The sequence below is a fragment of the Haliotis asinina genome, chromosome 16, assembly GCF_037392515.1.
Source record: "Haliotis asinina isolate JCU_RB_2024 chromosome 16, JCU_Hal_asi_v2, whole genome shotgun sequence".
Classification (NCBI taxonomy): Eukaryota; Metazoa; Mollusca; class Gastropoda; order Lepetellida; family Haliotidae; genus Haliotis; species Haliotis asinina.
In genome coordinates, this window is record NC_090295.1 from 31,893,470 (window position 1) to 31,909,120 (window position 15,651).

At 40.7% G+C, this 15,651-nt stretch overlaps 1 protein-coding gene and 1 pseudogene across 2 annotated transcripts in view; both read right to left on the minus strand.

The window, feature by feature from the left end:
* The window catches only part of LOC137267525 (coatomer subunit beta'-like), a 27,452-nt gene continuing 11,801 nt past the window's right edge, over positions 1 to 15,651 (minus strand). The window contains exons 12-22 of one of the 2 annotated variants that reach the window (XM_067802002.1): positions 15,293 to 15,436; positions 12,620 to 12,750; positions 11,945 to 12,152; positions 11,406 to 11,516; positions 10,804 to 11,018; positions 10,364 to 10,456; positions 6,828 to 7,008; positions 6,245 to 6,379; positions 5,504 to 5,641; positions 5,002 to 5,046; positions 1 to 982 (exon numbers count right to left, since the gene is read on the minus strand). In XM_067802002.1, coding sequence (XP_067658103.1) covers positions 941 to 982; positions 5,002 to 5,046; positions 5,504 to 5,641; positions 6,245 to 6,379; positions 6,828 to 7,008; positions 10,364 to 10,456; positions 10,804 to 11,018; positions 11,406 to 11,516; positions 11,945 to 12,152; positions 12,620 to 12,750; positions 15,293 to 15,436 — 1,443 coding nt within the window. In that variant the 3' untranslated portion in view covers positions 1 to 940. The remainder of the gene's footprint in view (positions 983 to 5,001; positions 5,047 to 5,503; positions 5,642 to 6,244; positions 6,380 to 6,827; positions 7,009 to 10,363; positions 10,457 to 10,803; positions 11,019 to 11,405; positions 11,517 to 11,944; positions 12,153 to 12,619; positions 12,751 to 15,292; positions 15,437 to 15,651) is intronic. The other variant, XM_067802003.1, reaches the window with a different exon arrangement.
* On the minus strand, positions 7,160 to 9,265 carry LOC137268718 (uncharacterized; annotated as a pseudogene).

A 15,651-nucleotide genomic window follows, 5' to 3' on the forward strand; every position in this document is an offset into this window, starting at 1 on the left:
CACATTGAACTTTATGTTTTATTCACTAGTATGTGAACAGGAGGCATTTGACACATACATATGCTCTTGGTGTCAAACACAGAATACCCTATGTACAACGGAGTGGACCCAAGTGATTTCAACATGCAGCATATACAGTGATGAACAGTTTAACAGATGACTTGTTTTAACAGTAGCTTTAGCTTCTTCAGTTATCTCCACAATGAAAGATCAACATTTTACTTATCTAACTGTGAGCAAACTTCACCTCTTTCACTGTGAAATGTAAAAGACAATGATTAACGTTGACAAATCTGATCCTTGAAAGTGTGGATGTTTTTGTCAATCCTAAAAAATCTTCCGATATACAAGAGATACCACAAATGAATCTTGGCTAAAAATTGAAGAATTATTATGATTTGAAAACATGAACTAAAAAATTCAAGGCTTTATTTAATTTCTGACCAGACAATACCTAAACATGGTATATATCCTATACTGCAGAGTACTGCATGACTGTGGCACAAACACAAGTACTGACTACTAGTTGTTGAATGATATTTCTGCTGAACTGGAGCTACAAACTATCATCAAAACAACTCTTCACCCATCAGTAAGTGGGTAGCCTGTAGGATAAGATGGAAACAGGAATGCAAACCTTGTAGCCAATCATGCAGCCTGGGCTATAATCTACACACTGCTGTGTGTGTGGAATCTACTTGTGAGATGGCAGTTATAACATTTATCACACAATGTGAAAATATATAGGTAGAATTAATGTTCTTTGACACTTCTGTCATATCCAGAGCACTTATCACGACATGTACTTTGGATAACAAGCGATAGTTCATAAATAGCAATATTTCCCAACAAGTGAATAGTGTAATGTACAAGTATGTCAGCATCTATGTACATCTCAGAATGATGATGATGATGATGGCATCGGATACTGCCCACGGAATCAGTCGTCTTCAAGATCAAGATCTTCATCTAGATTCACATCCTGGAACAAATAAAATAAACATAAGTGAACCCATTCAGCTGTAAGTGAATGTAAGTGAAGGATATTTGCCACAAATCTCAACCTGGAAACTTTTATGTGTGTGCAGGTGACAGTCACAGGGATGAGCACTTCTTTCAACCTCTCATCTGAGGTTTACCTTTGGTTACTTCTAGTGTTACACCACTATTACCTATCCCATGTTTGTTTTTTTGGTTTTACTTTTTTTTAAAAAAAGTCAAAATATTAACATTAGCAATTGAACTAATAGATATGAACACTCGAGATTCAGACCTTACAACATCTAACCACTCGGAATGATCCTTATCACAGACCTTTACTACTATCATGAAAGAAGGATCCGTTTGATCCTGGCACAACAAAGGATATAACTTTACACAATCTCAAAATCCTTACTCATACATGTAATGAAACACTGTATTTCTTTTAATGAAAAAATAATCTAGGGTAAAGTCACCAAGCTCAATGATGAAAATCACTACTGGTCTGAGTCCCATTCCACAAAGTGACCTTTTTTAGCACTATGAGTGAATGAGTGACTGTTAGCAATATCACAGTAATACAACAGAAATGGGCTTCACATATTGCACCCAAGTGGGGAATAGAACCCAGGTCTTTGGCACAATGACTGAACACTGACCACCAAGTTACCCAATCGATCCCTTAGCACTATGACTATTTTAAGTGTTAAAGTATGAAAGTTGTTAACATCTCAGGGAGAAGGTCTCTTTGTGGAACCAACCTCAAACCTAACTCTTATGACGTGCACCATTGTGGGGACAGTTCTACACACACGACTGTTAGTCAAGCCCATGCTTGTGTCAATGTAGAATGTTGTGTTTGTTGTTCAATAGTATGGTGCGTTCAGCATTACTGCAGCTTTATGACAGGGGTCTGTAAATAATCAAGGGAGGACCAGACAATCCAGTGATTGACACCATGAGTAACAATCTACGCAGTAGGGATATAACTGCTGTCAACCAGACTAAGGGCCACCCAATTCTGTAAGTGCCTCTAACAACAAGTTTGGGTTGATGGAGACCAATTCTAACCCATGTCAACGCAGAAGAGCAACGAACTCCTCACATATGGCTATTTAAGTAATGGTATTTTTATAATACCTCGACATATTACATCAAGTTAACTATTACCACTGTCCTTCTGTTTAAGATAGAAAGTGTCAAGTTAAGCCTTACAGGATATCAATAAAATGCTTTGAGTCCTTAGCTATATTTCATAACTCAACATATTCAGTGTCAAGCGGAATCTTCCTAGAGCAGCCCTTAACAACAGTGGTAGCAACTGAAGTCTGCTTGCTGTAATCACAGGCAAACAGCAGCGCAAATGTGGTTGCTCAGCATTAAGAATATGACCAGTCTTCTTATATGCGAGCAAAGGTTGGCAACATAATTTCCTCTCTTCGGTCTGAAAAATATTTTTCAAGTCAAAATAAAATATCGCCACCATCAAAGGTACACTCCCATTTCCTCACTTGGCTGTACTCTCACATTTCTTACCAAATGTTTAATAATTACTCACGTGAAATATGTTTTATTCGACATTTTAAGTGCTCCTCATGGTATTCAGATGATTCTTTGCCTCCATTATCCCTGCCAGCTTCCAGTTGAACGGAGTGACAGAACATGAATAAGCAGTAATTAAAATGAACTACCATATTGCCTAATTTTATCATGAACCTGTTGCAGTTTATTTGTCTTACCTGTCGTCGCTATTGTTAGAATTTTCACAACATTTTTTCTACATAAAAACACTTCTAGCGTAATGGGTAAATGATGCAGGGGAGGTAACTGTAAATATTCTATATAGAATAATACCCTCCTGTTCCTTCACTCCGTTAACCCTGAAGCTGGAGGGGGGAATGGAGGCGAAGAACAGTCTGATGTATCCCGAATTGCGTTTAAAACGTTAAATAAAAAATATTTGACGTGAGTAATCGTTCAACATGGGCTTGGAAATGTGAGTGCACAACGCAGTGAAGAAATGGGTGTATACATTTGATGGTGGCGATATTTTATGTTGACATGAAAAATATTTGTCGAACTGAAGCAAGGAAAGTATGTTGCCAACCTCTGCTCGCATGTAAAGAAGACAAGTCATATCTATGATGCGCAGAACATTTGTGCTACAGTTTGCCTGTGCTGTAATATACGCACTTCTTCCCATCTCAAACATCTCAACTACATCTCCCCCAAATCACTTGGCAGCATACAGAGGCAAGGTGGGTGATTTTATGACACTTCATGCAGATTAGTTTGGGCAAGGATGTTCACCATGCACCCGATGGGTATTATTTCATGTTTGTGTGTGGCAAACTGAGCACAGTGCACTAGTTTAGTCTTAGTTGATGAAACTATAACTTTTGGAGGGATGGGAAGAAAGGAGACCAGTTGCAATCAGACATTTACTGAAACGCCGAAGAACAAAACGTCTCATCTATTGCAATAAAGTTGTCTATCCATGAAAGGTGTTCCTCTTCATCATACCAGCTTCTACGTGCCATGCAAAGATGTTATTGGTTAAAGAAGTTACTAGGTGTATGTATGTATGCCCAAATGACAGCTGCAAAATATGGACCTTGATGATAATTTTCACATTATTTTTCAATTCGCTTCCAAAGACGACAGAACAGGAGCAATATGATGTAAACACCCACTCCATTTCATTTATTGGTGCTGATCCATTACTCTTCTCAAAGCACCAACTTAAATGTCAACTCATATTAATCACATTGTATAATCATATATTCTTATCAACAGTCAGAAGAAACACATGTGTTTATGAAGAATCCACATTATTTGTCCCTTAGTTTGAGGAGATTATTTGAAAGGTTGCATGCCAAAGTCTCACTTACGTTGTTTTGGCATGCAACCCTTCATATGATTTGTTATTCCAGGAAGACACTGTGTACATGATCAGCACATAAGCAGGGTTAATGACATTTAACCAGCTTTTCAGTTATATCACATCACATCATCTGCAGAAAACTAAACATGCATTGTGTGGACAAACCCAGGCATATAATGATGATGAATCTACCATTCGAAACCAGTGACAACATCCTGTCACATGAAGGGACACATGCACATGTCATTATGTGTCGCCTAAGATGACTAACAAATTTTCCCAGTTTATTGTTAACATGGAGGAATGAATAAAAGCTGATAAAAAAAGAATTCATGAAAATGTGCAGTCACCTTATATTTATGAAATCAAAGCATGTTCAACCCAACCCGGCAACCTTGGCAATGGGTGAAATGCACACATACTTATAAAGGCTATCTATACCTTCAATAAAAAAAAGCACAGCCAACATTGGTAATAAGCTAGTTTTGAGAAACTGGAAATAACCAACACCAACAAAACATCTAAATAGTCACCATCCCAACAATGATAGAAACAGTATAGACAGAAAAGATGTGAAAATATATGGCTTTTATCACGTCCTGATGGATGCCATGTTGTAACTATGTTAAAGTCTACTCTACTGTCTATTGCAACAATCAGATGCTGGGCCATTCCATGTTAGAGTGATGTGTAAAAAACTCAGTGAAAACTGAAACTCGTCAACATTCACAATCCTTAAAATCAAAAGGTGATTACTGAACACTTTATATATAAGCTTTACATAACTACAGAACATGTATTGCCAGAACTTAAAAGATTGCTTTGAAGCATAGCTCTCAGTAGCAGCAGGTTCTTCCACTGGTTTCAGAAATGCTTTTCTTTTTTTTCCCAGAATATTTAATATTACAGTTTTGAATTTTAATGGTTGATCATAGGCCCACTGCATGATTACTTCAAAACAAATGAATTTGACCAAAAATTGTTATTTCGAATGGATCACTATAGATTTATGTACTACATGTTACTGGATGAATGAATGAGATATGCTTTGTTCATAAATCTGACAAATTTTAATTTCCAGTGAGTTGTACTGATGAGGTAAGGGGCAATTATTGATGGCGCTTTGTAAATCTTACCGGTACCTCAGCTTCATCATCAACATCATCATCATTCAAAACATCCTATAAAATAACCAACATGTAGGTCAGCCATAAAAAAAAAAAGAAAGGAAAAAAAGCACTTGGTGATCAACTCACTATCAGAAGTCCTACATGCATGTCTTTATGAGATAATGGCTTGAACGTTATTTCCTCTGTTGGCTGTTCAGTTAACCTCCCTCTTGTCATGGTATTCACTAAACTTCTTACTCTGGACAAGTGATTAGTGCAATTCAATGCTGCTTTTAGCAACATTCCTGCAATATAATGGCAGGGAACACCAGATATGGGCTTCACACACTGGACCCATGTGGGGAATCAAATCAAACTCTTCGGCGTAACAAGCCAACGCTTTAAAAACTTGGCTTCCCCATGGTCCTGATGCAACTGCAAAGCGTAAAATGACTAGATGCGCATACAAATTAACCACCTCTAATAGAGTAATTAATAGTGGTCATAATATACTACTTATGGAACTTACAGAAGTATCAATGTTATCATCTATTTTGATATTTTCTAGGTCCATCTCCAGTTCCTTCTCTAGATCAGCTACAGTCTGTGAGGCAGCCTTGGTGGCTGCATTCAGGGTGGGTTTGCTGACTGGAGGGGGTGACGAAACCTGCAATAGACAAATGCACCATATCATTGGAAACACATTGATAAACTGGAGATGACATTAAACTGTAGTGAATAGTGCTTTACATTTAAAATATCAGCATAAGTTGAGCAGGTGTCTGCAAGGCTTGACAAGGAAGCCTCGAAAAGTAGGTGTCTGAAAGGCTTGACAGGGATGCTTTCAAAAAGGTGGTGTCTGAAAGGCTTGAGAGTGACGTCTTGAAAAAGCATGTGCCTGCAAGACTTTTCATGGACACCCGTGAATAGAAGATGTCCGAAAAGCTCGACAGGAATGCTTTCAGGAAGAATGTTTCTGAAAGGAATACCCTCAAAAAGTAGGTGTCTGAAAAGCTTGAGAGGGACGCCTTAAAGAAACTTGTGTCTGCAAGGCTTGACAGGGATGATCTTGAAAAGAAGGTGTCTGAAAGGCTTGACAGGGATGCCTTAAAAAGGTAGGTGTCTGCAAGCTTACACCTTCAAAAAGTAAATGTCTGAAAAGCTTTACAGAAATGTCTTTAAGAAAGGTGTGTCTGCAAGACTTGACAGGGATATTGTTGAAGTCAGTACACTATATAACAGGAGCATATTAAGACACAGGTGTACTCACAGGCTTCTGTGTTTGTTCTGTGTGTTGTGGCTCGTCCAAAGATGTGTCATCTCCATCTATTGGTGCTGCATATACAAAGTCCCCAGACTCCTCAGCCTGTCTCATCTCTTCCAAGGGGTTCCGCTCTGTGTTGGCCTGGAGGGATGTGCAATACGTCTCATGGATGTCACAACAATTTAATGGGACGTTGGGTAAGGCTGACTAATGTTCAAGGCTGACATACTGGTATGCTAAGTAAGCAGACCTGCCAAACCAAGTTGCGTTCAAAGTATTCATAATGTAGTGTGGAATGGAACTACTGTTTGAAGACTATAACTTGACTGGCATACAATCAGCTGAGAGAGGTATAATCGCATTTAATGATAAAAATACGCCAACACATGCTAGGTAGGCAGGTCTGAGTTAGGCTGACTGGTGTGCCATGTAAAGTTGACTGACTGGTATGCTATGTAAGGTTGACATACAGGTAAGCCAAGAAAGATTGAGTTACTGGTGTTCTATATTAGACTGACATATTGGAGACTTGCTCGTATGCTAAGTAACATTTTATCAAGTACTGGTATGCATGGTAAGGCTTACTTACTGGTATGCTAGGGAATGCTGAAGCTGGTGGTAGGCGATGCCGCTGACTCTGCATGAACTGTTCTGCCCTGAAGGCTTCCTTGAGTCCTGGAAACAGATTCTCATACTCCGTTGGGTCAGCCAGTGAATCTGCAGCCTTCTTGCTGACCGTGGCCAGACTTTCTCGCCACAACGACACAACTCTGGCAACAAGAATATGCACATGGCAGTGAGCTACAGTGAATCTTCAGCACGAATGTTTCAAAATATGAAATTGTCCAGATAGCCTTCCATCCATCCATCCATTCACCCAACCATCCAGCTGTCCTTTCACCCAGCCACCAATCTATCCATCTATCCATCCAAACATCCAGCCTGCCTCTCATATGTCCATCCATCCACCATACCATCAAATCCATCCATCAAGTTTGGTTTCATGCCACTCTAAACATAATTCTAGCAATATTGCAACATGCACAACAGAAATGGGCTTCGAACATTGAACCCATGTCTCACAGGTAATGGTTGGTGAATACCGTATTTGACTTCCAAACACAGCCTTCCATAATAGTAGATAGCAAGCAATTACCAATGTAGCGCTAGTGCAGAGGCTAGTGCTGACTTCATGTGGGTTAGAGGCTTGCGGAGGGTCTAATCCTGCTGCTTTATATGCTCTAAGTATAACAGCTCTGATCCACACTGAGATAGTGTTGCGGGATACTTCCATGGGTGTCTCAGTAGATATAGGGATAAATAGGAGCTTGAACCATTGTCTTCTAGACTTGGTACGTGCAATGTATATTTTCAATGCTCTCACTGGACATAATGATAAATCTTGTATATCACGAGGTCTTAAGATTGAAGACAAAGCTGGTATATGGAACTGTCTATCCGGTTGACCTGGTAGTTGATTCTTTGCTATGAAATCCCATCTTAGACCTAAATGAGCTGTTTCTTGGTGACTTGTATCAAACTTCGTTCGATTAAAGTCTAGAGCATGAATTTCTGACATTCTTGCCGCTATAGCCAGGACAAGTAAAAATAGCGTCTTTTGAGTCAACATTTCAGTTGAAGTTCGATCAAGTGGTTCATATGCATCACTTGTGAGATGTTGCAGTACATTATTTAGGGACTCTAAATCTGTGTTGTTGATCTTCCACCTTGAACGAACGTAGTAAGGCAAGAAGCTCTGGTACTTTAGTCAGCTTGGTCCCTGTTCCCATGGTGATGACTGAGCTGAGAGCAGCTAAGTATGTAGATAATGTAGAACCTTTCAAACCCTTAGAATGACGTAAATAGCATAAATAATCTGCTATTTGAGGATGAGTGCCTTGATCGCCGAAAATCCCTTTTTCCTGCCGTAAGTGTTTCCACTTGTCGTCATAAAGTGTGCAAGTGGATTTCTGTAATGCTAAGGTGACTGCTTTTGCTGTTCTCGCCGAATATCCTCTGCGTTTCAAACTAGTCTTAATACGGTCCATATGTGAAGACGAAATACCAATGGTTGGCTGTGCACTGTCTGGGGATGAATGAGAAGATTCTTCCACTCTTGTAATTGTAGTGTTGGTTGTCCTAGCTCTTCTATAAGTGATGGAAACAAATCTCTTCTTGGCCAGTAGGGCGCAACCCAAATAAGTTGTAACTGCTTTGTTTGTCTGATTGTCTCAATGACTTTTGGTAACAGTACTTTAGAGGAAAGGCGTACGCGTTTAGTCCTTCCCATGGAATGCTGAGAGCGTCCATTGCCCAGGCTAAGGGATCTGGTACTGGTGACACAAAGGTTGTTGTCTCTTTGTTGAATCTCGTTGCAAATAGGTCTATTTATGGTGATCCGAAAGCTTGACTGATCAGTTGAAACGATTCCTGATACAACATCCATTCTGTTGGAGATGGATGAAGGGGAAGAGATAGGGTGTCTGAAATGGCGTTGCAAGCTCCTGGTATGTGACATGCTTTTACTTGAAGATTCAGACTGCTGACTAAGTTGAACAGTTGAAAGGTTAGGTGCAGTAGAGATAGTAATCTTGTTGACCCTTGTTTGTTTATGTAAAACGCTTCTGTTGAGTTGTCCATGTGGATCATTAATAACTTGTCTCTCCATGCTGTCGACCAGAGGTGGATGGCATGAATGACTTTCATTTCCAACTGGTTCATGTGAAGAGCCTGTTCGTCTTTGTTCCAGATTCCTGCTGCTACCTCATTTCTCAGATGAGCTCCCCATCCTTGTAGAGATGTGTCTACATAAAGGTAGTTGTTGAATACCGGCTCTAACATATAGGTTCCTGTGCAGACATTTGATCGGCGAGTCCACCACATTAGAAAAGGCTTCAGACCGTCTGGGAGCGGAATCTGACCTCTGTTGTTGAGATAAAGATTCAAGAATCGTTGTAAGGGAACTGCAGTCTTCCTCTTCTGGTCATATCTTGAGCTGACGTGAGGAGGCCTAGAAGACACTGCCATTGTCAAAGTGTTAACGAAGGGAGTAGAGCTTGACTCTTGACTCTTGACCCACCGGTCCTCCAGAACTACAATCTGATTCAACGTAGTGATGAAACGAACCCTGAGGAATTTGATATCTTGAGGTTCCAGTTCCAACTTCAGGTGATTTACTAACCGACCCAGTTGTTCATGATCATGAAGTCTAACTGTAGTCTGAGTTGACTTTTCCGTTGATGTGCTTGTATACCGTCGTCCAGATAAAAAGCACTGCGCAGCCCCCTGAGGTGTAGATAATTGACGATGGGTTTGGTTATGTGTGTAAATAGCCATGGGGCCGAAGATATTCCAAACGTTATGACTGTCCATTGGTAATGCTGGCCATTGAAAAGGAAACGTAGATATTTCCTGGTTTCTCGATGTATCGGGATATGCAAGTACTCATCTTGCAGATCTATGCTGGCTTGATAGTCAGCCAGTCAGATGAGGAGTCTTAGTTGAGGAAGATGTAACATCTTGAAATGTTCTGGCTTCCGCAGAGACTTTTTGTTGAATTCCTTCATGTTGTAAATGAGAGAGAATTTATCTATGGAAATCTTCTTCGGTACTAAGAAGATTGGGGAGTAAAATCCATGCATTAGATTCTGTGACTGCATTACTTCTGCAACAGTGTTGATATAGCATCAGTCAACTTGTCTAGTTGATTGTTTGAGTAGATGATGGGAGTTGGTAGTTTTGTGAGTGGTGGTGGATCTTCCAGCTGAATCTTGTAGCTGTCTCATGGAATATTCATGACATAGTTGTCGTTGAGGATTCCCCAATTTTGCCAGTAGAGTTGAAGACGTCCACCCACTTGAGATGGTTGTACGGGAACGGCTGGTGGCGGATAACTCTGATCTTTAGTGTTTATTCCCTCCATCGCCCCTAGATGATCTTCCTGACGTCTGTGAGCATTTATTTCCTGCATAGGGGTGACGAAATTAAGAAGACGATTTCTCCCCTCGATCATTGAATTTCTTGTCCCTCGCTCTTTGAACCCTGGAAAACTTGGACTTGCTAGTGTAACGTTGTATCTTGTGATAATCAGAGGTATCATGTTCATACTAACGACCATATACTGACCTTGACACTTGACTTGGGAGATAAGTTCGGGCAAAGAATGCTGCCTCAGGTAATCTGCCGGTTGAAACCAGAACCTCAAGACAATCTTCTAGCCTGTAGAAAACATTGGGACAATCACTGATAAACACTTCATTCGTCTGGTTTAGTCTAATATACTACATGATCCAAAATAATCATATCACACTAGAGAGCATGCATGTTTTAACACCATTATTATGAACTTTTAAGCAACACCATGACACCAGAAACTGGCTTCACACATTGATGGGAAGGAAATGCTGGGTTTCAGCCATAAAAAGCTTTCACAGCCAGCCTGTTATATTTGAAAAAGTATCTCCAACAGACTTTCATCACAGCTAAATATTTGAGATATATTTGACACATACATCGAACAGCATAAATCTATGTAAGTATGTTATTGTCTTGCCCAAATAACCCACCTTCCTAAAGAAAAGTAGGACAAGAATGCTACGTTGTTCTGTCCAGACTTTGCTGCAGTCTCTCCAAGTCTTGCGACCATCTCGGAGTTGCCCGCAGAGCTGGCAAGCAGCAGCAGACCCCCAAAGTCCTGCGCCTGGTGGAGACACTCCTGAGCCAGGCCAAACTCACACTTCCTGATGGCCAGCTCAGAGAGCTGCTTCCACTTCTGTTCAGACTGGGACACAAAAAAAAAACAAACCTCGTCACCATAGTTACAGGAAAAAAAGTTTGCATCAAGGTCTTAAAGTATGAGGATCATCATTTATATGGGAGACAAGGTTATAATCAAGGTTCACATTGTTTGGAAGAGACACAGCTTTAATTCTGCATAACTTGAGACCTAGTTTAAATCAAGTTTTTAAAGGTTGATGACGAAAACACACATGCATCATCATAATGTCTCCAAAATTCAAGTTCAAGGTTGTTTTGTTTCTAAGAAAAGTGTGTCCCTATTGAAAACGTGACATAAATGCATGATATACTGATTGAAGGTTTAAAGTCAGAAGCAGAATGACGTGACAATATAATGAACCTTTGCTATTACATGCTAAGTCTCTCTTACCTCCATCTCCTTGGCAAGGGTGTATGCGATCTTCAAGTCTCCCAAACCGACGGCCAATTCAAACTTATGTTCGGGGTCACAGGTCACTGCCAGAGCTTGTGACTTGAAGCCCTGAAATGGAACAGGGGCCAACACGTCATTCCATGACAACAGTGATTTTTAAATTTATATATGTATATCATTTTTAGATATGAACTCATAGTATTGTAAATAAATTCATCAAAATCATTCTGGGACACAACTATCATTGGTTGGTTTTTGTTTAACACTGCCCTTTGCAATATTCCAACTATATGGCAGCAGTCTGTGAATAACTGAGTCTATACCAGACGATCAAGTGATCAACAAGGTAAAACTAAGATCTACTGAAAATGAAATCAAGAGTTATGTTCAGGATAGATGACTCAAAACTTCCAGGCACATTAGATTCAGCTTCATAATGACTTCACTAGTGACATAACTATTATCAAACCTGTTAAGAACAAAGAGTCAATAAATTACACATAAATTACACACTGCCACAAAAAAAGACAACCCACCTGTTTTTCGAGGAAGTGAGAGACCCTGGTTCTCTGTTCACGGGGCACGGTGGGCAGGACCTTGTCTGCAGTCTCGAAGTCACGGCGCATAACCGCTGTCTGGTATTCCAGCACGGATACCAGAAGGGAGAAACTGACAATGTTCAACTCCTTATCTCCCAAGTACAGACGGTTATCTTTGGGGATGTATCCGAGCAGGTACATCACCCTGGAACACAGAATTATCGATTTGGTGAGTGTGAATTGCATGATCGACATTTAAGTGAGCGAGTCAGTTTTGTGTTACACTGGTTTTAGCAATATTCCAGAAATATCAAAGCAGGGAACACCACAACTGGGCTTCACACATTGTACCCATGTGGGGAATCCAATAGAAGTCTTGATGGGTGAACACTGTAACCACTAGCCTACTTCACTGCCCTGGCTTGAACACACAACACATCTCCATTGTTAACACAAATTGTGTAGTCATGTTTTAATTCATCCAAGGTAACGAATGTTATATGTTATATTTTCTTAAGTACAAATTCCAAAACTTTTTTGGGGTGAGTCACATCAAGAATTCAACACCAAACTATGAACAGTGAGGCAATTAATTGCCAGCATGCACAGTCATTTCCATTTTTTGTGAAAGCTTTTGTGGGTGAGTGGATCAGTGGTTTCATGTACTCTCACCTGTCTAAGTGGGCAATAGTGACAATCTCTCCACCGACGTAGTAGTTCAGTCTGTTGACACCATTGGTGTAGATGAAGCAATCACCAACCCATAACCCTGTCTTCACCGTCTCCTCAATTTCACCCATCACCTGACAATATCAAACACATATTAACAAATATACTAGTGAACTGACATGCAAATATTTATTAAAACTCAACTATTTTAGATATTTAAATGCTTACCTTACCATAGGTCTTATGCATGTATCTCAAGTTCCGCTTAAAAGAGATCAAACTGTTGTTGATTCCTCGTGTATTGACAAATGTACAGGAACAGAAGTGACATGTCTCCCCTCCCACATAAGCTCCGACTATAAAAAAAATTCACTTATGCTAAACAGGTCTGAAGAGCCAAGAGAGGAGAGGAGCATCCAGCATTGGAAGGGGGTGGGGGGAATTACTGCTGGAATGGTGCAATTTCTAAAGAAAGAAATGGTGGAATCCAAGGCCCTATTCTTGTGAGGATTATTGGCTGATAGGTTGAGGAAGGTCACAAGCATCCTGGCCAGGATGGTCGTATGTAGCCAAAGTGCAATGACGTTTCTATTAACCTCACCCTTAGCTGTAGTGGAAAAGGGGATGAACAGCCTCGTGCGAGACTTCCTCATAGGTGCTGACTTTGCGATATACATCCTAAGAGCATGCACAAGACAAAGAAGTAGTCCCTCAGCGTTGTGGGGTCCTAAGATGGAAGACAATAGAGGAATGGAGAACAATCTGTCCGGTTGTCCTGTTCTTAGAATGGAAATCCCTAAGAGGTGCCAAGTAAACAAGACGATGCCGCCACTGCTCAAAACACACCCTGGTGACATCCAGCACATGGATCTTGCTAACTCTAGCCGGTGTGGAAAGTGCCAGCACAAAAAGCTGTGTTTCTGGAAAGGTTCTCAAAAGAAGCCGTGTCCAAAGTTTCCTTAGGAGGACCCTGCAGGACAAGCATGATGTTAAGGTCCAAAGCAGGAGAACGAAACTTGACCTTTTGATCCTTCAACTTAAAGCTCTGGCACCGATAGATATCTGCTTGTCTCACTTGACCGCCAAACAGAGTTCAGAGCTGACACATGAGTCCTTATAGTGTTGCCATTGAGACACTGGGACTTCCTGCGATGAATTGACGAGAAGCTTTCAGCGGGTCCTTGGACTTTTGTGCACAAAACGTCTCAAAAGACATCCACTTATCATCATAGAGGGATCTTGTGGAAACCTTGATGAGCATGAGCAATAAATTTACCCACATGTGTGGCGAAACCCTGGTCTTCACTTCAGTGCTTTCTGCAGTTGCGTGCACGAAGCTGGTAAGCCACTCTGGTAACAGTTGCAGCCTTCCTTCAGCGAATCGACACAGGTCTGGAAACCACATCCTGGTTGACCACCAAGGCCACCAAAAGCAGATGAATCCTCTGTGTCTGTCTGACCTGTCAGCAGAACTGGTGTTGGAAAGGTGTACACATCCAGACCTACCCACAACAAGGCCATGGCGTCGACTGCCCATGCCTCCAGGTCTGGAATCAGAGACATGTACAACAGAAGCTGATTGTTGAATTGGGTCACAAAAAGTGTCCATCAAAGGACAGCCTTGATTGTGACAAAACAAGTAGAAGGCTTCTGGATCCATCATCTGCTCCAAAAATGATGGTTTGCCGGGATGTCAAAGAGCTTCTGCTAGAACGTTCCTGCAACTTGGAATGTGCTGAGCTCTTGCTGTGATGCTGTTGTCGGCCAGGATAGTGCCTAACAAGAATTTCTGTTCCAACAGCTTTTGGATCTGGTTGTTCCTTGGTTGTGAATCAAACACACCACTGTGGAATCATCCAATGTTATCAGGAGTCTGGTGTTTCTCCGCCGGGGCGTTTCTCAGATGAGAAAGGGCTTTAGGCTGTGATAAATCGGAGAAGGTGTCTGATGAATACTGAGGTTAAGGCGTTGGCCTACATTGCATAGGAGTAGAGCAAATACTAGTACTTTTCAGATACAGAACAGAATGGGCATGCCCAAACAGGCGGGACAGTAGAGAGTAAACAGCCAAAATGGCTGCCCCCACTGTGCTGAGAAGAGTGTGAAAACAAACACATTTGTGATATAATGTGACAAACACACAAACAAGCAAGAACACTTTGGTGGAAGAAACATTGGAGACAACAAAACACCGCAATAGCCAAGCTGAGGGATACTAACAACTCACTGAAGTGAGACACCTGGTAGTCAGGTAGGCAAAGCCAAATTATTTTCTTCTTCATCCACACATAAAAGTGAAAAAGTTATAAAAAACATACCTACCAGATACAAACAACAACTGTCATAGTGATAAGGTATCAGTAAGTAGCAACTTAGTGAAAACAAAAAATGCCTGATCTGCAAGATGCTTGAAGTAAAAGTGAATTTTTTTTATAGTCCATGCTTGCAAGGAGGAGATCATGTCACTTCTGTCCTGTACATTCGTTGATATGTGAGGTAGCCATCTGAGACAATGGTAAATCAGTGACTGTCTGATTTCTTTTAAGTGGAGCTTGAGGTAATACGATTAAGACCAATGGTAAGGAAAGTTAAAAATTCATTTAACTAATAATTAGTGATCAAAGTAGCAAATTATACACAAAGCTACTGGGAAACTCTGCTAAGTGACATGTGTACCTCGAAAGCCTCCTCAATGCCGTCCTCATTAATTCCCTCCTTAGTGTCCCTGGCTCGCTCTACAGCATCCTGGCTGTACTTGAGGATGAAGAAAGACTCATCTGTGGCAATACACACCAACTCTCCATTCTCACTCCAGAATATCTGCAACATGAAACAGTATATCAGAAAGTCAAATATCATAAATAACACCAAAAAACGTCTTTAAAGGAGCTAGGACTTTAGTTCTCACAACTAAAAACTTGCTTGTCCTCGAATGTTTTTGTTGATATGTCCTGTTGGGAAGACTGAGCAAACAGGTAAAAAATCATTCATGATTTTCAACTTCTCTTGACTTCAGCAGCACTGAAAAGAATGCT